The sequence below is a fragment of the Nilaparvata lugens genome, chromosome 2, assembly GCF_014356525.2.
Source record: "Nilaparvata lugens isolate BPH chromosome 2, ASM1435652v1, whole genome shotgun sequence".
NCBI classification, from domain to species: Eukaryota; Metazoa; Arthropoda; class Insecta; order Hemiptera; family Delphacidae; genus Nilaparvata; species Nilaparvata lugens.
Window position 1 is genome coordinate 51,709,739 of NC_052505.1, and position 24,793 is coordinate 51,734,531.

General features: G+C 35.1%; 1 protein-coding gene and 2 long non-coding RNA genes across 4 annotated transcripts in view; 1 reads left to right on the plus strand and 2 right to left on the minus strand.

The window, feature by feature from the left end:
- The window catches only part of LOC111049499 (protransforming growth factor alpha-like), a 121,915-nt gene that overhangs the window by 51,988 nt on the left and 45,134 nt on the right, over positions 1–24,793 (minus strand). Inside the window, exons 1-2 of one of the 2 annotated variants that reach the window (XM_039421465.1) lie at positions 23,836–23,947; positions 21,275–21,379 (exon numbers count right to left, since the gene is read on the minus strand). In XM_039421465.1, coding sequence (XP_039277399.1) covers positions 21,275–21,379; positions 23,836–23,932 — 202 coding nt within the window. In that variant the 5' untranslated portion in view covers positions 23,933–23,947. Of the gene's footprint in view, positions 1–21,274; positions 21,380–23,835; positions 23,948–24,793 lie in introns of those variants that run through there. The other variant, XM_039421466.1, reaches the window with a different exon arrangement.
- Positions 622–21,250, minus strand: LOC120349927. Its single transcript, XR_005570520.1, has 2 exons — positions 19,269–21,250; positions 622–2,338 (listed from the first exon to the last, which is right to left on the minus strand). It is a non-coding gene; the product is annotated as an uncharacterized LOC120349927 (long non-coding RNA).
- On the plus strand, positions 7,742–9,470 carry LOC120349926. Its single transcript, XR_005570519.1, has 2 exons — positions 7,742–8,589; positions 9,074–9,470. It is a non-coding gene; the product is annotated as an uncharacterized LOC120349926 (long non-coding RNA).

Consider the following 24,793-nt stretch of genomic DNA (forward strand, 5'->3'; position numbering starts at 1 on the left):
CTGAGAAATTCAATATAAGGTTTAATTTAATAGTCCAAATCGCGGGAGGCACAAACTCCTGCACACCCTTGATCTGTTCAATGACCATCTCTATGAGAATAATATTCTTTGCAAGCATACGTCGTAGTGTAGCAATTGCTAGACACCAGATTCAGAGACCTTAAATTATTACCTGTATTGTGGACAATGCACAAAATCAAACAGGTCGAGCAAGGAACTTGGTGCATATAATTTGCTGGATTGCGCCACTAATAAATTCCGACGGTCTAGGCTGGGTATGATATACCAAATGCCGCTCGGAAGATACTTCGCGGACAGAATCTTTCCAAGTTTCAGGCTCTATTGTATGATTCTTTACGCTGTAACTGTTTCTGCTCTGTGGTAGGAACTTTTATTCCTAAGTCGATGAAGGGCACAGATAGAAGCTGAGATATTAGCAGGTAAGGACAGAGAACGTATGATCTCGATCTGACCCCATTTAATACCTCCACTTAGATATGTTCCTTGAACCAAATTTGGATCAATTATTCCAATGATCGTTTTTTGATCGGTGCTTAACAAGAGTACAAACGTGACAAACACAAAATCTGAAGGGCTAAAGAAATAATCGAACTCAGGAAATAAAGTATTAAATTTGAAATAATTATAATGAGCAGTAATAATAATTAATAAACAGTACAATTTCATGATTTGATAACAGGTTTTGAATAATTTTCTGCTGACAGGCTTATCTGAATTAGTGCTATGATGCTGGGCTATCATGCAATGATTATATTACACGAAAATATTACAATGTGAAATTTAATCAGGGTCGTGGTTCAGGCAGATAAGGACAGTTAAACGACCACAAAACTTACAATTATAATTCGGATCTTATAATTAAGCACTTAAGCTATTTGCGCTTTCGACGTGGCCATTAATAATTAGCGAAGAAAAATTTGCAGTAATTTCTGTACTTTTCGAAGCGAAGGGGGGCCCCAAAAAATAAAAAGAAAACTCACGTGATCCTTCTTGGTACTGTAGTTTCTGTACTTTTCGAAGCGAAGGGTGGGGCCCCAAAAAATAAAAAGAAAACTCACGTGATCCTTCTTGGTATGGTAGTTTCTTTGAATTAATTTCGATTCGGTGGTTCGTCCAAACTTCAATCTTCAGCTTATGGGAGATTTTCTTTATAAATTAATTATTTCCTTCACTAATACAAAATGAATAATAAAATTTAGATTCGTGGAGGTAATCAATTGATAGAATAATTCTACAAATATAACGAATAATATTGCCTCAGATCTAGGCTAACATTAAAATTACATAAATTTAACAAATAAGAATCTCACTAGAAAAATGATAACTTTTGAGAACAAGGTCTTTACAGTGAAGGCGTTGAAAGGGAAGTAGTGTCTCTCTTCTCGAAAAAACTCTTGCGGAGCAGTTCCGTCTTACTTAATTTGCATAGAATTTTGCTATTGGTGGAAATAGTATGACGTATACATCATGTCAGAGATGAGTAAGAGAATAGTTCTTGCTTTACAATAAATAAACTTAAATTTTCTGCCTTTTATTAGTGATTAAATTCTCTTCATATTTCTCCTTATTCAACATACAATGTGTTACTGCATATGATAAGGTCATTTCTAGTTGCTGATAACAAAAATAGAATATCATGTTTGAATATCATCCCTTTTTGGTGTAATTTTTCTGACCTATGATTGGCATACAGAGATTTTTACATCAGTCCATGCGGTTGATTCTATAATAATTACTATACAATATTAATATTTCATACGAGAGATTCTTATTACATTAATAAATAAAATAAAATGAATATTATAATTCTTATCAATGTTAATGCTTGTATCATTACCATGCTCGCTTTTATAATATCTAACATGTTGTATATTTCCATTAATAAATTATTTTAACAATAATAAATATATTTTTATTTTGAAACTCTTATCCTTATTACAATGATAATTATTGGTTTTTAGAAGTAATTATATCATCGGTTTGAAATGTAAGTTCAGCAGTACAAATAATTCATTTTGACTAATTTCTAGACTGCATTCAAAACAGCTGTTCACTAACATAAACAAAGTTGTAACCTCTAAATCTGATGGTTGACTACAAACAATTTACAAATTATTTGCAATGAATCATAATTTTCAATAAATGACTCTTCCAAAATATGCCGTATAGAACGGTGCTTTTTTCTCGGTCACAGCTGTTGATAAGTATAATCTTCATTGCTATCAGAGCGAAAAGCTCTGTCGGCCCACAGATGTTTTTTGATGTGAATACAAACTCTGCGGACGCTCAGATATCTGTGCTCTGTTGCTCTGCCACTCTGCAGATCAAAATAGTTAGGTGTGAATAAAGCTTTGCTAAAGCCATTTGAATGAAGAATTAAGCCATTTGCTAATCATTGTCAGGAATATCACTATAATAACGTAAAAAGATTCACACTGTAATGTCAGCATTCCTCCTCTTGAAACAATCTCAACAGAATAGACTGAATGAATCAATAATTCACTGATTTCTATTCAGCCAATGTTTATACTTTGAAGTGAGTCTGACTGTATCAACTATAAAAAAATAACTAGTACCCTTGTAATATTTTCAAATTTGAATTTTGAAATCAATTTAAAAATATTACAAAGGTGATAATAATAATAATATTCATATGGCTTTTATTGGTGGGGAATCCCTGACTACCCTTGTCAGGGTACTAGGGTACTAGTTATATTCTGTTATTGAACATTCAAGTAGCCCTATTGGATCGAATATTGTGAGTTGTCAGAGAATGATGCCCATAGTGAGTTGTTGGCCTGAGTCTCCTCTTGCCAATTACAATTAGGAGTCACTATCACCATTGTGGGACGTAAAAAGGATCCTACTGGACTGAAATAGGAAAGTCACAATCAATTCAATGGTCAATCTTTGATAGACAGATTGATTGATTGATTGATTGATTGACTATTTAATTCGTGTGCAAGGTCTGAAGAGACCCATTGCACAATAGAACAACGAAAATACAAAGCATGTTATACAATTGATAAAACAAGAACAAAATACAAAGCAAGATAAATATAAGTATTACTTCATTAGATATAGTTCGACACCTGAATTAATTGAACTTTCTTACAACTTTCACTAAGATTAACAATAAAAAATAAAACTGCAAAAACTGAAAGGAAAAAAATGAAGAATAGATATGTTACATGATAAAATATTAAGACAAAAACTTATAGGAAAAAACAAATTATAAAGAAGATGAAGATGAGAGAATGAAGAAAGACAGAAGAGGGTTGAAAGTGAAGAGAACTTGTCAAGTTTTCCAAAAGCACCAGACACACTGCAAATTATTATATACCTGAAAAGAGAGTAATATTGCCATGTTCTGCCCATGAGCTTGGAAAAAAGTGCACACCTGAACTTGAATTCCACAGCTCGCCAAACTAACAGTTTGCACGCATCATTGATAACTATTCAAATGGTCATAGAGTCTCCTTATAAAAATGGATAGAGATGGAGAGAACACAATTCTTTCTGGTAGCCCATTCCACAGCCTTGAAGCCGTTACAACGAATGAGTTGTTGAAGATGGCGGTACGGTGCAGCGGTATTTGAAGTGTGAAGCAATGAGACCTTGTACGGCGTCCAGGATTTACGTCATTCAACAATGTGAATGATTCAGAGAGATACACTGGACACTCCTTCATGATCAGGATTATGGAGACTAAGCACAGTAAGAAAAATTTCCTATGTTCCTTCAACTTAAGCCAACCTAGATCCATGAAAAGTGGTGTAATATGTGCATCTCGTCTGGCATCATATTATATGTAACGTACTGCATAGTTGAACGATCGCTGCAACACATCCAATTCGTTTGTGAGATCGTTGTAGACCACACAACAATAGAAGAGGAATGATACGACCAGAGAATTTACCAGAGTCACTCTGACAGATCTAGGGAGGAATCTCTTGATCCTTTTCAATTGATGCATCCCACCAAACACTCTGTTGCAAACATGAGTTGTTTGCTCACGCCAACTCGATGATGAATCAATAAGTACTCCCAATATCCTAACGCATTCAGAAAAAGGAACAATATTACCGCTGATTACAACATTTGAGCCAACCATATCCAACTGATTCATGAGTCTTGGGTAACCAATCAATATACTTTTTGTCTTTATAAGATTTAATGCTAACCCATGTGCTTCAGACCATGATGCAAGCTCAGCAATGTCCAAACTGGCATTTTCAACAGACAAGTGGAAGCGATCAATAGGGAGATGCATGTACATAATAAGATCATCAGCAAACATGTGATAAGATGAGAATGAGAAAATCATGGGTACATTATTTACGTAAATAGAAAGCAGGAGAGGTCCCAGAACGGATCCTTGAGGTACCCCTCGGGTTACTGAACACCAAGAAGACATATTGTTTGAATGACCCATTACAGCCTGGCAACGACCTTTGAGGTGGGATGAGAGCCAGCGCACAGCTGAATCAGAAAAATTACATTGGTGTTTTAGTTTGTGCAGGAGAATTGAATGATCAACGTTATTGAACGCCTTGCTATAATCGAATTGAACAAGCAATGTACCCTGCTTCCTATCCATTGCAGCTCTTATATCGTTTGTTATTTTGATAAGAGCTGTGCTTGGCCTATAATGTGGACGGAAGCATGATTGGAATTTAGTAGAAAAGTTGAAGCTGGACAAGTGGCCAACAACTTGCTTGTGAACAATTCGCTCAAAAGCTTTGGAGATTGAACATAATGAGTGAATGCCTCTGAAATCAGAAGGAATAGCTGGATTTTTCTTTTTAGGTATAGGGATCACTAAAGAGTGCTTCCATAATTCCAGATAAACACTGGTCTGTGAAGAAAAATTAAAAATGTGTGTTATACAAGGCAATATTATAAGTAACTTCTTACTCCTATAAAAAGTGATTGGAATATTGTCTACTCCCATGGAATTTTTAGTGATCGACAGGATGATGTCTGCGATTTCAGTTGGATATACATAGGAGAAGAAAAAGGCCTTGTCTGGTAATACATGTTGGAACTGGTTTATCAGCTGATTACTGTCAATATAATCATTTGTGGCAGGATTTTGAGAGTTTAGAAAATGATTATTGAGCTCATCTGGGGAGGAATTCAACACCAAGCTACGCTGCTTTTCATTACAGCCACCAAGCTTACGAACATTATTCCATGAGGAAGTAACAGATTTACTGCTATTGTACTGATCATGAAAATAGCGCAACTTGGCATTCCGACTCAATGACTTTACCCTGACTTTCTTCTGGCTCTGTCTCTTTCCTTCCTAGCACCAAGTATTTCGGCATTGATTCATGGCACAGACTTCCGTTGAGGTTGGGCTGTACAAATAGGTGCATGTTTATCGAAAATATCGAACAACATCTGGTTGAAGACAGCAACCTTATCATTTATATCGAAAATATTACTGATATGATACCAAGGGAGGTTGATTGCATCCTCTAGAGCGCTGTTTACATCAAAACGTTCCAAAACAGAGATAGATCATTGGAGATAATCGTATTCTATTGATAACTATAGTGAAGAAACTGCCAGTATTAGTTGAATTAAAAGCATTGATTTTATCTGTAAGGAAGACTGACGGTTCGATGTATGACTATTCAAAGATCAGCCCTCAGACAGTCATAAATCGGTTGAATTACAGTAGTATAATAATCTCAATACCAACTCAGACTTCAAACTGTCAGCATGGGTTGAATGAGGAGTATTTCTGTTATTTGTAAGGAATTTTGACAATTTGAAGCTTAATATACATATATGTCACCTAATGAGATTCACTTTAAATTGTGAACATTCATTACAAATCACAGTAACATCTTTCATTCAACCGATGCTGAAATACCAAAGTGAATGTGGATTGGAAATTTAGTTTCAACAAATTCACTTTAAACTGCAAGCATTCAATACAAATAAGAACAAACATTCAAAACAAATAACACATTTTCATTCAACGAATATGCTGGAAATTCAAAGTGACTAAGGATTGGAAATTTAATTTCAGCAAATTCTATTGATTGACTGCTTTATTCATGTAGACTACAATATATATATATATATATATATATATATATATATAATATATATATATATATATTTGCATAATTTAAACTGAAATAATAATCATTGAACTGTACATGATAGATATGAAAAGAAATGCGTGCAAGAAGTAACTAAGAATAACTGTAGATAATATTGTTTTGCATCAACATAAATAGGCGGAGCTTTGAACACATCAATGCTGTCCATTCTTTGAAAAGAATACTCAGAATATCCTTCCCTATCCTTCTCTCTACCAAAACGTTAATTTAATTTATTCAAAAGTACTGAAGATTTGATTAGGCAGTACTACAGAGTAGAATTGCAGGTTGGTTAGAGATGTGTATGAACAGAGACAAACGAGTATCAGTTTTCCGTTTATCTATGGTATGAATGAGAGATAAGTCGTGCAACGACCTAGCCTGGAGGCAGGCGATCGTGATTAGACGTCTGTGATGCGCTGACCGGGCGCTTCCTGGCGTCGCGACACTTATTTTGGGAGAGGCGAGACAAGGACGACGCTCCCTCAACCCGCCACACCATCTCACTGGGTCACCCCCTCCCCGCCACATTGTAGTCTGGTGACATTGGTTTCGCTCATTCAATTGCGTCTAGGTGGCTAGAGGACGACATGTGACTCTAGACATCTGATGCAATTCGGATTAGCAGGTAATTTTTTTAATAAATCACTACTACTGCACACCCGATTTTGTCTTTTCACATTTTTTATAATAATAAAACATACATTAAATTAGAATGGATTCACCTAATTATAATATTAGATTGTGGGACTTCTGGTCTGACATAGTGAGACTCACTATTGTGCATATACATCTATGCTTCCCATTCAACCAATACTGTTATTCCACACCGAGCACTGATCGGTAGAAATAGATGATTGATAGATTGTAGATGAAATTTTTAATACGAATAACTGCATGTAATCTAGAACACTAAATTTCTCAGAACTCATTCATTTGGATACCGTACAGTATTCAGCAAAGCCAAGGACGATGTAGAACGGTTAGAACTGGACCACGTTACAATCTTGAAATGTTTCAATCTCTACAATACCGGTACTTAATACTGTTTATTATATCAGAGTTTAAAATTTAAAAATTTATATTTAATTTAAAATTAAACTCTATATTAAATTCAATTTATACATTTAATGTATACGTACTTTGTAAAATGGATGATGACATAAATGATTTTGCAAGTTCCCAAGTAAATCTATTTATATAAAATCTGGTGTGGTGCACTCACACAACTTTCCTTGCCGTTATGAAAATTGATCAACTGACGCTAGTGTTCCCGCGCATCTCAAGTCTACTTTTCTAAGATCTGAGCCAGCTGGTGACAGGACAATAGCGCTGCAGACACACGAAGTCTGCTATCTCTTTATAGTGAATGATTTAATAGAATCAACAGTTGCCAACAGTTTGCAATTGAATAATCTTATTTTCTCGAATTTCGAGCTTATTTTCAATTTCAGGTGGCATGGACAAACATTTGTGCGACGAGCACATGTGAGTCAACTTAAAATGGGAAATAATCCTTAAGTAGACTTTTCTCATAATGAGATTTTTATTATAATACACATATGTGGTGGACGCACCCATATGTTTGTGGTAGTGTTACTCTTGTAACTATTCTATTTGTGTAAAATTTTGTTGTGTTCTTTGGAAACTTGTGATTCTGCACAATTATTGTGTCACTTGATTTCTTGTAACATGGTATGATGAAGAATGTACTGTATATTTAAGAATTGTAATTATTATTGCTTCGTAACTAAGTAAGTTACAGTGTATCAATTTAGTTGTATATGTTATTTTGATAATGTGTTATTTGCTCACTAAACTCATTGCTCAGTTTTCTCTCGGTAACTCATGCTAACTCTTGCTTTTCTCTTGGTAATTTGGATTTTTGAAGTTTTGTCCAATGCTTGTAGATTTTATTTTCTTCTTTGAGCCTTGTCGACCTGATCAATTGACAATGATCTCTCTTCTTTCCCTTTCTCTTCCCTCTACTTTTCATTTTCTTTGGGCGGCCGACCAATTACTCTCCTTTTCTATTTATTTAACTTCTATCTTGAATAAATTTCTGGTACAATTTGGTTCCTAAATTAAATACCCCCAGTTGTGGAGGTTTGTACCAAAATTTATTAATTACTTAATTTTATTTTATTTATTTTATTTTCTCCTTATTTGGACATAACTTTGAATATCCATTTATTAAATTTCTAGTTAATAATTTTGATTTGTTGGATTGGTACAACTGGACGAAGCCTTGTCGGTTGACCAGCCAGCGATTTCCTCTTCTTCTTGTTCTAAAAGGCCTAGCTGTGGCATCTCAAAATGTAGCATGTGATTTGAATTATGAAATATCTAAATTTTTACTACAAAATTTTTCTTTTAAATTATGCTAAAGTAGCATAAATGTAAATCTACAATGCCTGATTGAATTTTATATTTGAATAACCCCAGTTGGGTAAGTTATACTTGTAACTGTCTCTATGTTGTAGGTTATTCTGCTATTCTATCGAAAATCTCATATTTGCCTAGTTTTTTCATTATTAATTCTTTATCATCTATAAATTCAATATAAATTTGATTACATCCTATTTTGAAATTTATCAAATAACGTAAAGAAGCTGTTAGAATTTGAATCAACTTTATCCCTCCATGTGTTACTGATTTAAGCCTTCTGATATTTTATAATTTCCTTTTGTTATTTTATTCATCTGAACTATTTTGCTTACTAATTTTACCGTATTCCTCTGAGATTTATTATTATTAAATTATTTGAGATTTGTCATAATAATATTTTATTACCGCTGTTCTTACGGTACCATGTTTCTACAGAATGTATCCTGTAATTAACCTGTCCAACATTGCATGTTAACCACTCTGGTTAACATCAACATGATGCTTGTATCTATTAGATTTTATTCTATTTCTTTTGTTCCAAACAGGTTTTTTTTATTTTACCATTAATTTTGAATGACCGGACAAATATAATACCAGGATAAATACAGGATGAAGGAGACTAAACATTTTCCATAAACTCAAGCAAATTCAACCAAAGTACAGTATGAAAGTTAAATTTCCATTTACAATTCGAAGTGGGGTAAGCAGAACACTTGTTTTACAATTCGGCTTCTAATTCAACCAAGTCCATCGAATTTTATGAGTTTCAAACTTCGTTAATCGTCGCTTATCTACGATTCCACATCACACTCACTGAAGCTTCAGTTGTAGGCCTACCGGGTTACTAACATAGATTTAATAATCAAAACTTGTAAACTGAATATTTTGTAACTTCAGAAATGAAATTGATTTTTAATGTTGAAAATATAAGATTCAATCGGACTTGGCTTAAATTGTATTTCAACCAGGATTGCCAAAATATTCACTGGCCCTCATGACCAGCATTGCTTCCTACTTGTTAGGCAGTCTTATTTGAGATTACTCAAATAGGGTTGGTTACAAAATGCTACAAAACATTAATCGTAGAGATTTTTATTCTCAATCTTTTCCACTTGAATTTTTTTGTTTAAATTGTATCTGAAGCCTGATAATTGAGAATCTAAAATCAAACTTTGCATAGATGGTGCAGTGCTCCTGAAATTTATACAGATATGAGACTTGTGGTAGTTGATAGAGCTTATCAATGACTTTTCTAGGTATGATATTGATCAAAATCGTTGGAGCCGTTTCCGAGAAAATCGCGAAAAACCCTGTTTTTGACAACATTTTCTACATTTTAGCCGCCATCTTGAATTGCATTTGATCGTAAATGTTCGTGTCGGATCCTTATAGTGTAAGGACCTTGAGTTCCAAATTTCAAGTCATTCCGTTAATTGGGAGATGAGATATCGTTTACACAGACGCACATACACTCATACACACACACACACACACACACACACACACACACACACACACACACACACACACACACACACACACACACACACACACACACACACACACATACATACACATACACACATACAGACCAATACCCAAAAACCACTTTTTTGGACTCAAGAGACCTTGAACCGTATAGAAATTTAGAAATTGGGGAAACCTTCATTTTTTTCGGAAAGCAAATTAAATTTCGCAAAGCTATTACCTATGGTAATAGGGCAAGGAAAGTAAAAAGCGAAATGGTACTCACTCACTCACTGACTCACTGACTGACTCACTCACTCACTCACTCGCAGAACTAAAAATCTACCGGACCAAAAACGTTCAATTTTGGTAGGTATGTTCAGTTGGTCCTTTAGAGACGCACTAAGAAATCTTTTGACAATATTTTAACTCTAAGGGTTGTTTTTAAGGGTTTAAAGTTCGTCTTTTAGCATGTATATTCTTCTTCTCCCAATCTCTTAATTATAATTGAAATTACCATATCATATCTTACTATAGAACTATAATCTAGATAGAGTACCTCTTCGAAACAGTTGTTAACTGGCAACTAAATTAATAATTTTGTCAGGTTGGCATTAAGTTGAGTTGACTTTGTTAGGTTGGAACCAAGTTGAAGATTTAAATGCATTTATCGCGGAAAAATTGATTGGGCACTGCTACTTCAATCCTGGGAATTACTAGCCGTCAGGCTCGCACCCCCGACTGGATTGTCCTAACATATGATAAAAATGCACAAATGAAAAATACAGGCGAGCGAAGCGATCTCATTCTTGGACGATCCAGTCGGGGGTCCAGGGGGCGGAGCCCCCTGGCTAGACGGATATGGCGAGCGAAGCGAGCCTGACGGCTAGTTAATCATATAAGAACAAGAATAACAATCAATAATCATTTGAAGAACAAGAATACGATTAGTACCATCAATCATTCTATTAGTGCAGTGGTATCTTTCAGTTCAGCTATCAACATTGTGTTGTCAATATTCGCAGTCGAAGATGATTGATAGATTCACTCTAAAATGTCATCATCGATTCTTCCCATTCTGACAGTTTCAAGTAAATCTCAAGTAATAGGCATTTTCGTTCATTGCTTATTAAATTAATTTGAAAAGGGACAGTTTCAGACAGCAGCCTGTTGTGCCTTTTCATACAAGCATAATGATTGTACATGATTGAGTGAATAAATCGATTCTGTATTACATGATGTATAGAAGCTGTATATGCTGTATTACATCTGACAAATAACTAAACATTCATATCCAAGGTAGTCTTGTTTTAGTAATAGCCTATTATTACCATTCATCATCAATTATTAAAAACTGCGAAGAAAATATTGGTTTGCGTTTCACTGAAAATAAGTGATTAAATATTTTCAAAAGAAAATTCATAGGTATTGCATCTAAACTGATTTTTTTTATTTTGAAATTTTTGTTGAATACAGCTTGGGTTCATGAAAAAGGGATTAGATGAAAATAAATGACAAATTGCATTTGCTAGCCAGAGATTGTCAATTTGATGTGATTAAAGCATGTCTGACTAGCAATAAGGAGGTACTGGGTTCGATCCAGGGCTGGCAAATAATTTTTGGATAGTAGCTCTCATCGAATTTCCGTCTAGCTGTTCACCTTGTGGTCAGTATTTGCAGTAGCTGAAGTCTTCGGGGTGGTTTACCGCATTCAAACATGTAATTTTTGTTTGATAATAATTTAAACGGGAATACATTGTTTAAAATAAAAAATTATGACCAAATTTGTTTTTAGTTAATTACGAAAATGAAATAGCAAAAATTTCACCATTCCAGTACAACCCAGAATACATTAAGGCTACAATTTACCCGAGTTCACTTGACACGTTAGCACACGACTCTGACCACTGATACCTATCACATAGCAGATAGCACGGTACCTTATACGTATCGAATAGCAAGACAAATAAATCAGATGCTTTTATAATTAGAGGTTCACAGCCAGTAACTAGGCCCAGCAAGCACTTTCAACGCTCTCATTTGCTCTTGTAGCAGGTAAGCAAGCAGAATTTCAGCACCTCGTAAATTCAGCTGTAAAATTGCTACAAAATCCGCCTGCTTTATGTGTCCTGTTTGCCTGGCTCGGTACATCTCTATATACCGCTAATATGCAAACATAGCATGCCTTCTCATGCATGAACAAGATTAGGCCAACGCATGGCCAGCAGTGAATTATATGCTCAAGTTTAGTCCAACAACTTATTGTATGGTAACTTCGTGAAGCTTTCTCTCACACATTATTCAGTTTACTTTAAGCTCTGAAGATTTCCATAGAGTTTTCCCATCTTTAAAATAATCTTCGTTATTGAATAGAAAGGAACATGGAATTGGCATAAACATTGATTAATAGTGAGCTAACTGGAAATAATGATTTTAGATGTTGATAATGATGAAACAACCGTTTCTCTTTTTCTATCTAGTAATATAACCGTTTCTCCTTATTTTAATAATTATACGAATTTTAATTGAAATAAATCAAAAGTGATGTGATATTCAATAAAAACAAAAATAACTTGTAAAAATACTTGTATTACTAGTAAAACTTATAATATTCACATTAATAGTTAAATGTGCTTCAATCTTATTATTAAACTTGTAAATCACTTTGACGGCTACTACTCTACAGAAATAGAATTGTAGGCTTTTTTCTTTATTAATAGGCAGAGATATGAGTAGTGTCTTAGTTTTTCAGGAATATAGTATCATGAGTTGGTCAAACTACTTTATGCGTTGTAGTGCTCAAGGTGGGGCAGCATAATACTACATTAATAACATGAACCTCCACTAATCAGAATACCTGAATCGCATCAAAGAAGAAGAACAACAACAACAAAAAGAAAAAATTATTATTTGCCAAATAATATTTAGTGTTTGACCAGAGATCGATACTCACTGTGAATCGAAGTGGATTGAGCAATTATTTTTTTAATTCGATTTGAAATGTCAAATCATGTTTTAACTAACAAATTTCTTGAATTTATCAATGTGTGGCTGATGATATTCGAATGTGAGAACGTCCTTGACCGCCAGACAAGCATTTCCCGCGGACGTCCTCTCATCAGCCGCCAACCGAATACTAATAACACAGTTCAAAATCGAATTATGCACCCAAAGAACTGAACGCACATTAAAAATAAATCCAGCTTCCTTCTTTTGTAGGTGCAGTGACTTCCATACTATTTTTTATTCTCTTTTTTCACTCACTTAGTCGTCATCCAATGTCCCGTTCCGACGGAAACCACCACAACCTCCTCCTATTCTTCCTCCTCTCACGGCCACAACCCTCCTACTCCTACTCCTCCTCTTCAAACTCCAAATTACACCATCGTCACACCAGTGTCAAGCAGTGCCGTCACACCAATAGTACACTTCTATTGCCGATATTTTCCGGCTTTACCTTGAGCCACCAAGTCTTAGAAGCGTGGCACGTGTTCACAAATGATATGCAACAAACAACATTGAAAGAGGCCCCAATTCTACGATTTTTTACTGCCGCTACTAGAGAAGACACGTATGATCGTTATTGAAAATTAATTACGTATTCAAGATTCGCATTATTGATTCTCTTCCAATCATATCAAGGATAAATGTTTGTAAAAATGTAGAAATAAATATAATTATCAAATAAATGAATTACAACTGGAGACCCCCTGTGTTGAAAAACTCGATCATAAACTGTTGAATTGATCTTTGAGATCCGCAACGCAACCAGCAATTATACAGAGTTGGTGAGAACATTATTATGGATACAGCTGAACATATATTTTTTACAAGTATGATATTACTGTAGTAGGTTCCGTGGGAATCCTATTCCAATTGGAAATAAAAACTTTCTGTCGCTTCAAAACTTATGTCCACCATCTTGGATCCGTCATATGGATCCAACTTCATTTCGAATCCTGTTTCATTTTGAATCAAACTTCATTTTTTCGAATGAGAAGGTAGTCATGTAATACATGATTACGATACAGAATTTCAAAAGAAAATTAATGGCGAAACCCGCACATGAATATCTCAAACCGTTTCAATGATCTCAAAATTCAAAGATACTAATGATACAAAAATGAAATAAATGAGTACGTAAAATCAAGTGTGAAATCAAGTGTTATTGAACACTATAGTAGCCTCTACTCGAAAATTTAACAATTTGAACAGAAACTATTTTTCATAGCAAATCATTGCCAACGTCATAGCAACTGCTATCACAATAATAGTATTATTAATTACGTATAGGACCAATGTTAGACAGACAGGATGACAGACGTTAACGGAATCGAGTTAATATAGAACCTATAAATTAATGTTGTGTATTATTCAGCTGAAATCATGTGTTGGCGCATAAAGTCTGCCTGTCTGACAGTCTGTGAGACAACTGCCAAATAATAGCATCAGTTTCTTCAAATGTTTCTTAAAATGGAAAAATTACAGAAATTGCATGCAAATAATTCCAGATGACTGATAAATGACAAATCAAAACGCATTTTTTTCTTATGCACTTTCAATGCTATTTTTAAATCCTGAAGAAGGACGAAAGAATGAGTGAATTTTGTTGTCCAACGAACTTGACTTGTAAAAAGGGTCGAAGAATTCGTGTTCAAAATTTGAAGCTGATTAATCAATATCTCTAAAGTTCTTGTCGAACATACGAACAGACAGAAAACGACTTTGGGATCTAGTAAGTCGAAAGTGAGAACTTCGCTAACGCTCGTTCAATTAAAATGTATTTTCTACTGGCGCACTGTATCCGATATCGTGTGGGAAAGTTTTAAAAATTCGTCAATGAAATTGAGGTTTTACAAACGTGGGCCTATACTTACACAAGAACATTTTTATGGAAGCAGGCTCATTCCTTAGTTGACCGAGCGAAGTGAGGTCTAAGATTCAAGCCGACGGTTTGGCATTTCTCTTAATGTTTAAATGTTTATATATATATATGTTGCGCATTTACGGCGAAACGCGGTAATAGATTTTCATGAAATTTGACAGGTATGTTCCTTTTTAAATTGCGCGTCGACGTATATACAAGGTTTTTGAAAATTTTGCATTTCAAGGATAATATAGAAAAAGGAGCCTCCTTCATACGCCAATATTACCGTAAAAATCAGACTATAGAATTATTCATCATAAATCAGCTGTCTAGTGGACTATAATACTACCCGTCCAAAAACATCGAACATCTTGAAAATGTATCTTTCCATCAACGTTAGTAGACAGTTGACTATTATTATAATACTACCCGTTCAAAAACATCGAACATCTTGAAAATGTATCTTTCCATCAACGTTGTAGACAGTTGCAGCCAGACCTGATAACAGCGCTCACACTCACATTCCGGGACGACACGTCACGGTACGATAGGACAGAAAGCTCTAAATTTATTTAGGATTTTTTCTAGACATTTTAAATTGATAAATTATTTATTAATTTTTGATAAAACTACAGATAAAATAAGTCCTATAAAACATAACAACAGGTCAATGTAACTTACTGAGGTCTACTGTTCACAGAACTACTACTGATAATTAGGGTATCTGAAAAAATCGAGGTATCTATACATCTTTGGTGATTAGATGTATGTTCTAAATAATATCATTAAAATGATTTTTTCCTAGAATAAGATGTGATTCTTGAAAATACTCGTAATTACTCGTATAATGCTACTCATTTCTTATTTCGTCCATCCTTCTATCTAGCTCATACCTATATACGTCAGTTGCAAACCCTCACACACATTGGAAGCATCTCGATATCCTGAATTGGAGTGAGGAGTGAGGGTGTCCCGTGTCGAGTTGCTGCTCTTGTGGTTAGCAACCAGCCACTTGTGTGGTTTCCAGCATGGGGAGAGCCATCAACCAAAAGACCACTCTTCCAATCAAAATCAACCCAACAAATAATTACAGTAAGTTACCAATAATATTCACGATCATAAGAAATGTGTTCAAGAATCATCTATTGCTCTATGTATATAACGTGAAGAATATAATTCTTTAGGGTTCGATTAAAATAACCAGCCCTCATAAGAATTGAATCTACTTATTCTTATATAACACCGCATCAGGTTTATTGTTTTCTCCCCTCAATTCTAACGGATAATCCTCTTCTTTTATGTAACTATCATGACTTTGGTAAATTCTCCGAATACAATTATTTCACTTCTTCTTCTACCTTCGATTGTTTTCAACGATTCACTCGCTTGATGGTTGTTGCAACACACTATTTACAGTGTTGTTAAAATTGATAACACAGTATAATTCGAACAAAACAGTAAGATAATATTGACCACTAATTATAACCACTGAAATTAGTTATATACAGGCTATTTTCTCAAGTAAATTTCAGGGAATAGTTGTGCTTTCTTCCCTCAATATTGTTCTTGTATGCCTATGCAATTGAATATCTCCCAATTATTGCGTAGTGACAAGTATTCTGCAATCATAAACGAAAATGGATACGCATCTAGAGTCATATCTTCATGCACGGGAAAAATAAAAGTCCTTTATCTAGGAAAAACGCTCGCACACACTATTCATTTGAAATTATTAAAGCGCGCTATAGTTAGATGTACTGCAGAAGTAGTACTACTTCAACTATATAAAGGAAATTTATACAATCATGATCATCAGGGGTAATATAATAATTGAATACAATAAACTTTATTAAAGTAAACATTGCAATTCAAATTTAATTCACAATATACCTAATATTCTAATCAGAAGTTGAGATTCGCTATACGGTACAATAACGGATACGACTTATTATTAATGAATCATAGTGGGGACATTCGGCACAATGGAATGGGTTGATATTTAGTTAGAATGCACATCATGATTTCATACAGCTGGTTATGCTTATAGTGTTGAATGAGAGGAGGTGGGTGACTCGTGGAGGTCACCCTCTCACCCTCTTTCCTTACCACCACTCAAAAAAGTAGGGGGACAAGGGAGGCTTTCGGACAGGTGTATGCAGATGAATTGAGCAGCAGTAGCGGATGTCCGAACCGACACACGCCTAGGAATTTCGAGCCAGCGGCAGACCCATTTGATCCCCCCCCCCACCAACGACAACAATGATCATGGTCACCAACAGCCAAGTTCACTGCTGCACTAAACAACACCGGTCATTCGGAACATCTGGCCCACCACAATCGATAAATAGTGCGAGTTTCCAAAGGTGAGTGAGATTCAAGCACAAACAGAAAGGATTCCTGAAGCCTTCTGGGTTCAGTCGAAGTCTTTCTGATCATCCTATCAAACGTAAGTTGTCTGCGCTGAACCTCGGATTAACAAAGTTTTTTGCTGCAGTATAGTGATCGACAGTCTGCTCCAAAGGCATACCATTATTATACTACTCTATTCTTTACTATTTTACTACTGTTGAAATTAATGAGAGTATTGCTCACTACTACTATTCACTAGTCCACAATATATTACAGTACTGTAGACTATATTTTATAACAGCCTGGATTTTAGACAGTTTCAGACATTCGAAATACTGTAATTATTTTCTATTTACGATAAAAAGTCATACTGTTTCATTCAATCACTTGATCCATTGATGATGTAGGCACAATGTACAAATTGCTCTACACGTTCATTCAGAAAGGTTCCGGTTTTCACAATTTCCATCAAATGATGTATTCGCACACACGCATAGGCCTACGTGAGCTCCGTTCATTTCCGGCTTCCATTGATCGTTTTCGTTATGATAACTGTGATCATTTTGAGAGGCTGCCTCTACCTTAAGCGAACTACCTTAATGAGAACTTTTTTATACAATCTGTTGGAGGAATTTTTTATTTGAAGTTGGCTATCTATTTCTTCAACTTCTCAAGTAAAGGCGGTTAATCGTTCTTGTTCTTCTATTAAATTTTGGTCTCCTATAAAAACATTGCCATTTTGTGTAAACAGTAAATCGGTAATGTAACACTTTTTCATAAGTCTTTTCTCAAGCCTGTTATAAAGCATAGACCTGTTAAAGAAATGGAATATATGCTCTAAACTTAAATGTTAGATTATACCTAAGCCTTCTTTATTTATAACCAGGTTAATAGGTTATATTATATAAAAGCCTTATTTATTCACAACCAGGTTCGGTCACATAGTTAGTATAGTTCAATAAAAGATGTACAAATTAATCGTTTAATCGTTTCGGATGGACACGTTAAGCCGTCGGTCCCGGCTGCCTAAAAAGCAGTCGTTAGGTCATGTCAGAGGCCCTGAAATTGATCAGTTACGACCTGAAAACTCTGACACCAGACCTGAGCCAGCCAGGTCACTCGATATTATTATTATTATGATAAAAGATAATAGATCGCTCATTTTCTGTAAATGTCGAGTGTAATCGCTACAGCAGCAGAGCTGATCGGGAAATGAAGTTGGCAAAAGCAGGTTGACCGTCTGTGGGAAACATTGGCCAACCAAGTTGTTCGTCTATAGGCCGCTTTATAGTGAAGTGAAGGCTAATACCGCCGCGAACATGTCTCAGCATGTTCAAGGACCAAGGACTTGTTGAGTTCCTTCAACAGAGACTCCATCCGCTTATAGTGAGCTCCATCCGCTTCTTTTTTTCTCAACAACATCCAATCCAATCTAAAGTAGTGCGATTCGTTTTGAACTGTCAGCATTCTTTGTGAAAAACATCAATGCTACACATTCAACCAGTTTAAAATAAATTCGAGGAAGGAAATTCTGAATTTTCAGATTAGTTTTAGTTTAGATTAGTTATTTGATCAAAGTTTTCAGTATTAGTGATAACTAGCGATTGAGCAAAATTTTCAAAACGTTAAAATAGCTGGAAACAAATCTCATACAATATGAATGGGCACTACTGAAGATTATCTCTCTATTTTTATATTATAACAGTATCGCCTTTGCGAACACTATTGCAATTCATTAATGAAAATAAGTAACTTAATTAGTGAAAACTGTAATGCTCCAATATGAAAAAAATTGAGGTTGCAAATGTTTTAAAGGGCTGCGAAAAATAATTATAAGAAGGAAATTGACAATGCAGAAAAATATAAAAACGATTGCACTGGTAATAGTGTTAATGGGAGAATGGGCAAAGTAAATTGAGTGACGCTTGGGGCTCATAAACATGATATTCTATGTGACGTGTGGAAGGTGGAAGCCTCATCAAAGTCATATTATTGAATATGAACTATTAATTTCAATCTTGAATCATATCAATAATTCACGATAAACTACAACATACATTTTAAACGGTATCTCGCAATTTCGGTGACACCACTATGCTCTTCCCGATTTGGTGGTCTGGTACAGAAAGGATTGGATGTCAATGAGAAGTCGGTGGGGTCTCGATCTCAGTCCACAGTCTGCAAATTCCCAACAAAGCAGTGCTGCTCTGGTCTGGCCGACGGCCAAGCTAGGCGTCGAGACGCCTCCCCACCCCCCACCAGATATCATTCACCCCCCGAGAGTCTATGAACCCCCAAACCTGACATCTTTGTCGTCTGACCACTTCAAGGATGGAAAGAACCCATCAGGCAACTCACTCACTAAACTTCAACTTCAACTCACTGTAGACAGATTCATGCCCAGTTGCAGAGTCGACAAATAACGTCGCCCATAGTTAACAGCGCGGACTTAACTATTTAACAGGCCAATTTCGTTGCAGAGACGTTCTGTAAGCTATTGCTCTGCCGATAGGTAATAACGCGCCAACAAACAGGTTTTTCCGTTGCAGAGACGAAAACCCTACAGGCAGATGACGTCATTTGAGGTTACCAATAACTAAATGTGCTCTTAATTTAAATGCTCAAAATCGTGCTTATAAATCCACTATACATTCGCGCCAAGTGTATTTTAAGGTTATGTTGACTTGTTTGCATGTTAAAAGACAGACGAAAATGATCATACTTAATAGTTGATTACATTATAATAACGTTAACTATTTGAAACAGTAGATAGAGTGTAAATAAACAGATTGGAATATCATTGACTTTTTGAGTAGCTTGGACGAAGATGTAATACAATTTTCAATAAATTGTATAATTTAATCAATTATTATTGATTTTAATAATAAGCACCGTATGCAGAATCATTAGAAATGTATCTTGTAAACTGGCTGCTTTGCTTCCAAGATAAATAAAAATGCCAGAAGGCAATAAAAAAATTCTGGTAAATTTTTTTGTTTTTGTTAATATTATTTTGGTTTTTTTTTTGTTAATATTATACAATAATAGATACACCAGTCACTCATTTTACTTCTACCTCTAATCTTATTTTGCTTAATTCATTCATTTAGCTATCAAAAATTCAAACTAACTTAACTTAAAATAATATTACAAATTAGTCTGCAGTTTACGATTTCGATTCGTAACCTCCAAACATCAACAACACAATAAGCAGCGCAGACAGCAGTGTTGTAATAAACAAGCACCATGTTGTGACGTCATCCGACTGGTGGTTTGGAAGAACTGTTCACAGTGATTCCCTCCCCGTTACCAATACATTAGTTGGATAGAAGCATACCACGCAAAAAGTGGTATGAGCAGCAGTGTGACTTAATAAGTGCCTTAGTTAAAAAGGGTCTGGCAAACGACTCTGCAACGAACATCTATTTATGGGCGAGTTGTTAACTAATGGCTCTGTTAACTATGGGTTAACTATAGGTTTCCCTCCCTATAGCGAAAACACCATTCAAACAACTCTGACAGTTCGCAGTGAATCTCAAATCTCACTGTAGATGATACAGATGTAGATGATGTGTTCATGACGACGATACTACTTCAAATTGAATATTCGGTATATGGATGTAGCTGATATAACCTATATGGCTTATTTGTCTGGGACGGATCATTTATTAGACTAGTTATTAGGAAATAATTCAAGATTAAAGATTCAAGATATAGAATAGTTTTGCAAAGCTGATTTTTTTCTCAAACGTACTACACCAGGGATTAAATAAATGAGATTGGAATTGACTAAACTTTGACTCTCAAAAACAAGTCATTCATCTCACAGACTAAACAGACAGTATTCATATTACTCTAGTCCATCTTTAACGAATTCGGCTAACTTCATTGTTCCAAATCCAACAAGAATATTTTGTGGCTAGAACTACTGTGTAAATGTTAAAATAAAATTAATTCGTATGCTTGAGCCATTCTTTAAAAAAAAAAATCAACTGAACAACACCTATACATATTTATTGTTTAGATGAATAGATTTAATTTGAATATAATAACAGTTTGTTACCTGTAATAGTTAGAAGCGAAGATAAGACTAGGAAGGTTGCAGGTAGCAATTGGAGAGCAGCGGGCATTCTGCAGGGGTGCCACCTCCTTACCAAACGTCTTCGCCCTGTACAAAAACAACGCACAAATTTAGAAATTAGGTAACACACAATGGCAATACACACAGTCAACTTCACATGATTGAAGAATCATCTTGACTAAATCTTGTTCACTACCGTGCTTCTATGGTCTAAAATAAAGCATTTCCGTCTCTTCTATAAGTATAAAAGCGAATAGAGACGGTAGTATTTGAACCCTATATTATATTATTATGGTTATGAGCTATTATTACTATATTGCCATAGCATAAAAACTATAGAGGGTACCGCCTTCTGTTATAGAACAATGTACTGGAGGTATTTTTTCCATCAAGCTTGACATGTTGTGCATTCTATATTTCAGAATTATTCAGAATGACGACCCCTCTATTTCTTCCAGTTAATTACTGTGAGAAAACATAATCCACACAAAGAACAACGTCATTGCGCATATGCAGTCTGTGTTCTTTCTTTTATCATGAATTGTCCCATCCAAAGTCAAACTTTTGAACGATGTAGATTTTAGAGCATCATACTGGCGATTTATAATCGAATTGACAGTTTTTGGATTATTGGTTAACAAGCCTAAAAAATAGATTTCTATCAAGAAAATAAAGTGAAATTTATCGAAGGATATATAATATTGTAAGTCATGCCACAGAGTTGTGTTCCTCCATTATGAATTGTCTCATATATGTCGGATAATTCCTGAAAGATTCATTCTAGCGATTCGTAATACGATCTATGTGGTTTGTTCAGTCATGTGAAGAGATTGCTAAATTGGAAAAAATATATAAACGAAGAAGATGAAAATAGTATCTCATGTGAAATTGGGATTGTTTGAGATTTGAGTTATACGAAACAAATTATTTATGAAGAATATTAGAAAAGTATTCAGAAGATAAGAGAAGTATATGGGAGTATAGAGTAGATTGTTGAGAATTCTCAAAAACAACAATCTTCGAGGTTTGAGTTCACACTTTGAGAAGAACAGAGTATCATCATCATTGAGGACTTTATATACAACATGGTTTTATAGAACAATGTTTGGAAACAGTTTGGTAAAAGATGATGAGCGAGAAAAGGATTCAATGAGCGGGAACAGAAAAAACCTTTGAGTTTCTGGCAAACTTTGGACCAATATCTTGATTACGTCATCACATCACTGCTAAGAGGACAAATAATGGAGGGAACTCGTGGGAGAATTTATCGATGCCAAGTTCATTTATTCAAGTAATAGTAATTCGAGCAGTAACAGTCTGCCAAACTTTGAACTGAAATTAGGTTTTAATATACAACGTTGCACTGAGTAGTGATTGGGGCTTCGTCAAGTGCTATACTGACATTTAGCAAGACTATTAGAGACAATTTGGTTTCAGAGTCGCCTGTAAAGTATTAAAAGATAAACAAGGGCGTGTGGTCTCTTTTGGCGATAAACACACAAACTGCACGAACTTATAAAATTCTCCCATGGGATAACGTCTACTCCAAGTTACCCACTTGAAAAATCATTTTGATCAGTCAGTTTAGAACCTATATTCAGGGAAGATGGAAAATATTACGAAACTACGTAAAAATGATCGAAAGAGGAAGATCATCGAATATTATTGAGGAAAAAACTATTAAAGAAAAAGTAGGTTGATAAAAGTATCATCAGGGTGAAGGAAGACAATATTAAAAACGACGAGGAAGACAAGACACGAGAAATCCTGCTAATCGAAAAGACAGGAAACAAGAGGTGGAAAACCGAACGATTCAGATTGAGGTAGAGTTCTACGTGCAGAAAAGTTAGGAAGAGGAGAAAGAAAACAAAAGCAAAAAGCAATGAAAAAAAAGGGATAACGAGATTAAATAAAGTACGGTAAAGGAAAAGGGAGATATAGCATATATAAGAGGTGGAGAAAAGATAGATAAAAAATATTATGAAGAATAAGAAATAAAGCAGAATAAGTCAGTCTTAGCACAAGAAGGAGAAGACAACGTATAAGAATAGTGTTGTAGAAAAATAAAGTCAAGATCAAGAAGGCCAAGCAGAGAAAAGAAAGAGAAGCATAAATGGGAGAAGAAACATTAGCCGAGCTAGCAAGTGACAGGGGCCATGACCCTCAAGGCAGCAGGCCTAGTTAGATTCAATTCACACAGTCAGCATAGTTGTAATGTGATGCACTGGTGTTATTTCGAAGGAATGCTGACAGTTTGAAGTGATCAGAGCACCGTGCCGTACCGTTGCAGTGAACAGCGATTAGATTCAGTTGAGTCCGACTGACTCTCCGTCTCCGGCTACGAATAGAAGTAGAAGGCAGAACAGTGCAAAACGAACGAGTAGACAAAGAGGACTATCACATAGCGTCTTGGCGCCTTCAGTACCTCACAAAGATTCGCTTCAAACTCAGCAACTCTTGTCAATGCTTCTCATTCCACCGATACTGGCAGTTTGAAGTGAAACTCAGATTTAAGAACTGCAACAGTGAGATTTTTCATTTACGTATTGCAGATGATGCCCACATTAGCTGTTTGATAGTGCTTGAGTAATGGATAGTGCGTTGGTGAATATTGATGAGTTGATCAAACGTCCATGCCATCAGCGGGATTCGAATCCACAAACTAGGTGGTGCTAGCAGACTGAAAATACAAGAGTAAATTAATAAATATACTCTGTTGCATATTCATACTTTTTCACTCTTAAAATTAAACTTGAAAAAAAAACTTTTTTGAAGTGAGAATGCACTTACTTTGGTAGTGACGATCGTTTCGACCTGTTGTTGGTCATAATCAGACTTTGGGAATTTACTCAGATGTCAAGGTTATGTGTGATTTTTTACAAGGTTTTTTTTTATTACAATCAAGAGCTCAACACGATCAAATTCATTGCTCAACAAAATGGATACTCATCCACTCTAGTCGACAACCTACTCCACAATATAAGAACAAAGTCATCAACCAAGAATAATATGGAAAATAACCAAAAATTCATCACACTCACATACTACAACAAAAAACAAAGAAAGTAGCATCATCTTTTAAAAAACTCAAATACAAGATTGCCTTTAAAACAACAAATTCACTGAGAAAAGATATCAAAATTACCAAACAAACAAACAGAGATTTGAACAAACAGGCATCTACAAATTGAAATGTAATAATTTTAATAAACTGTATATTGGACAAACAGGACGTGACTTTCAAACAAGATATAAAGAGCACATCAGAGCCATTAATAAACAACATAGCCACTCAAACTTTGATGACCATATTATATAAACAGACCACACATACACTGACATAGCCACCAATCTTGAGATCCTCCATATCTCACAAAAAAGCAGAAAACTCAATGTATTGGAACAATACGAAATTTACAACCACACAAAACAGTTTCCCAACAGTCTCCTAAATGATCAAATTAATTTCTCTTCCCACACACTCTTTGACAAAATAGTCCA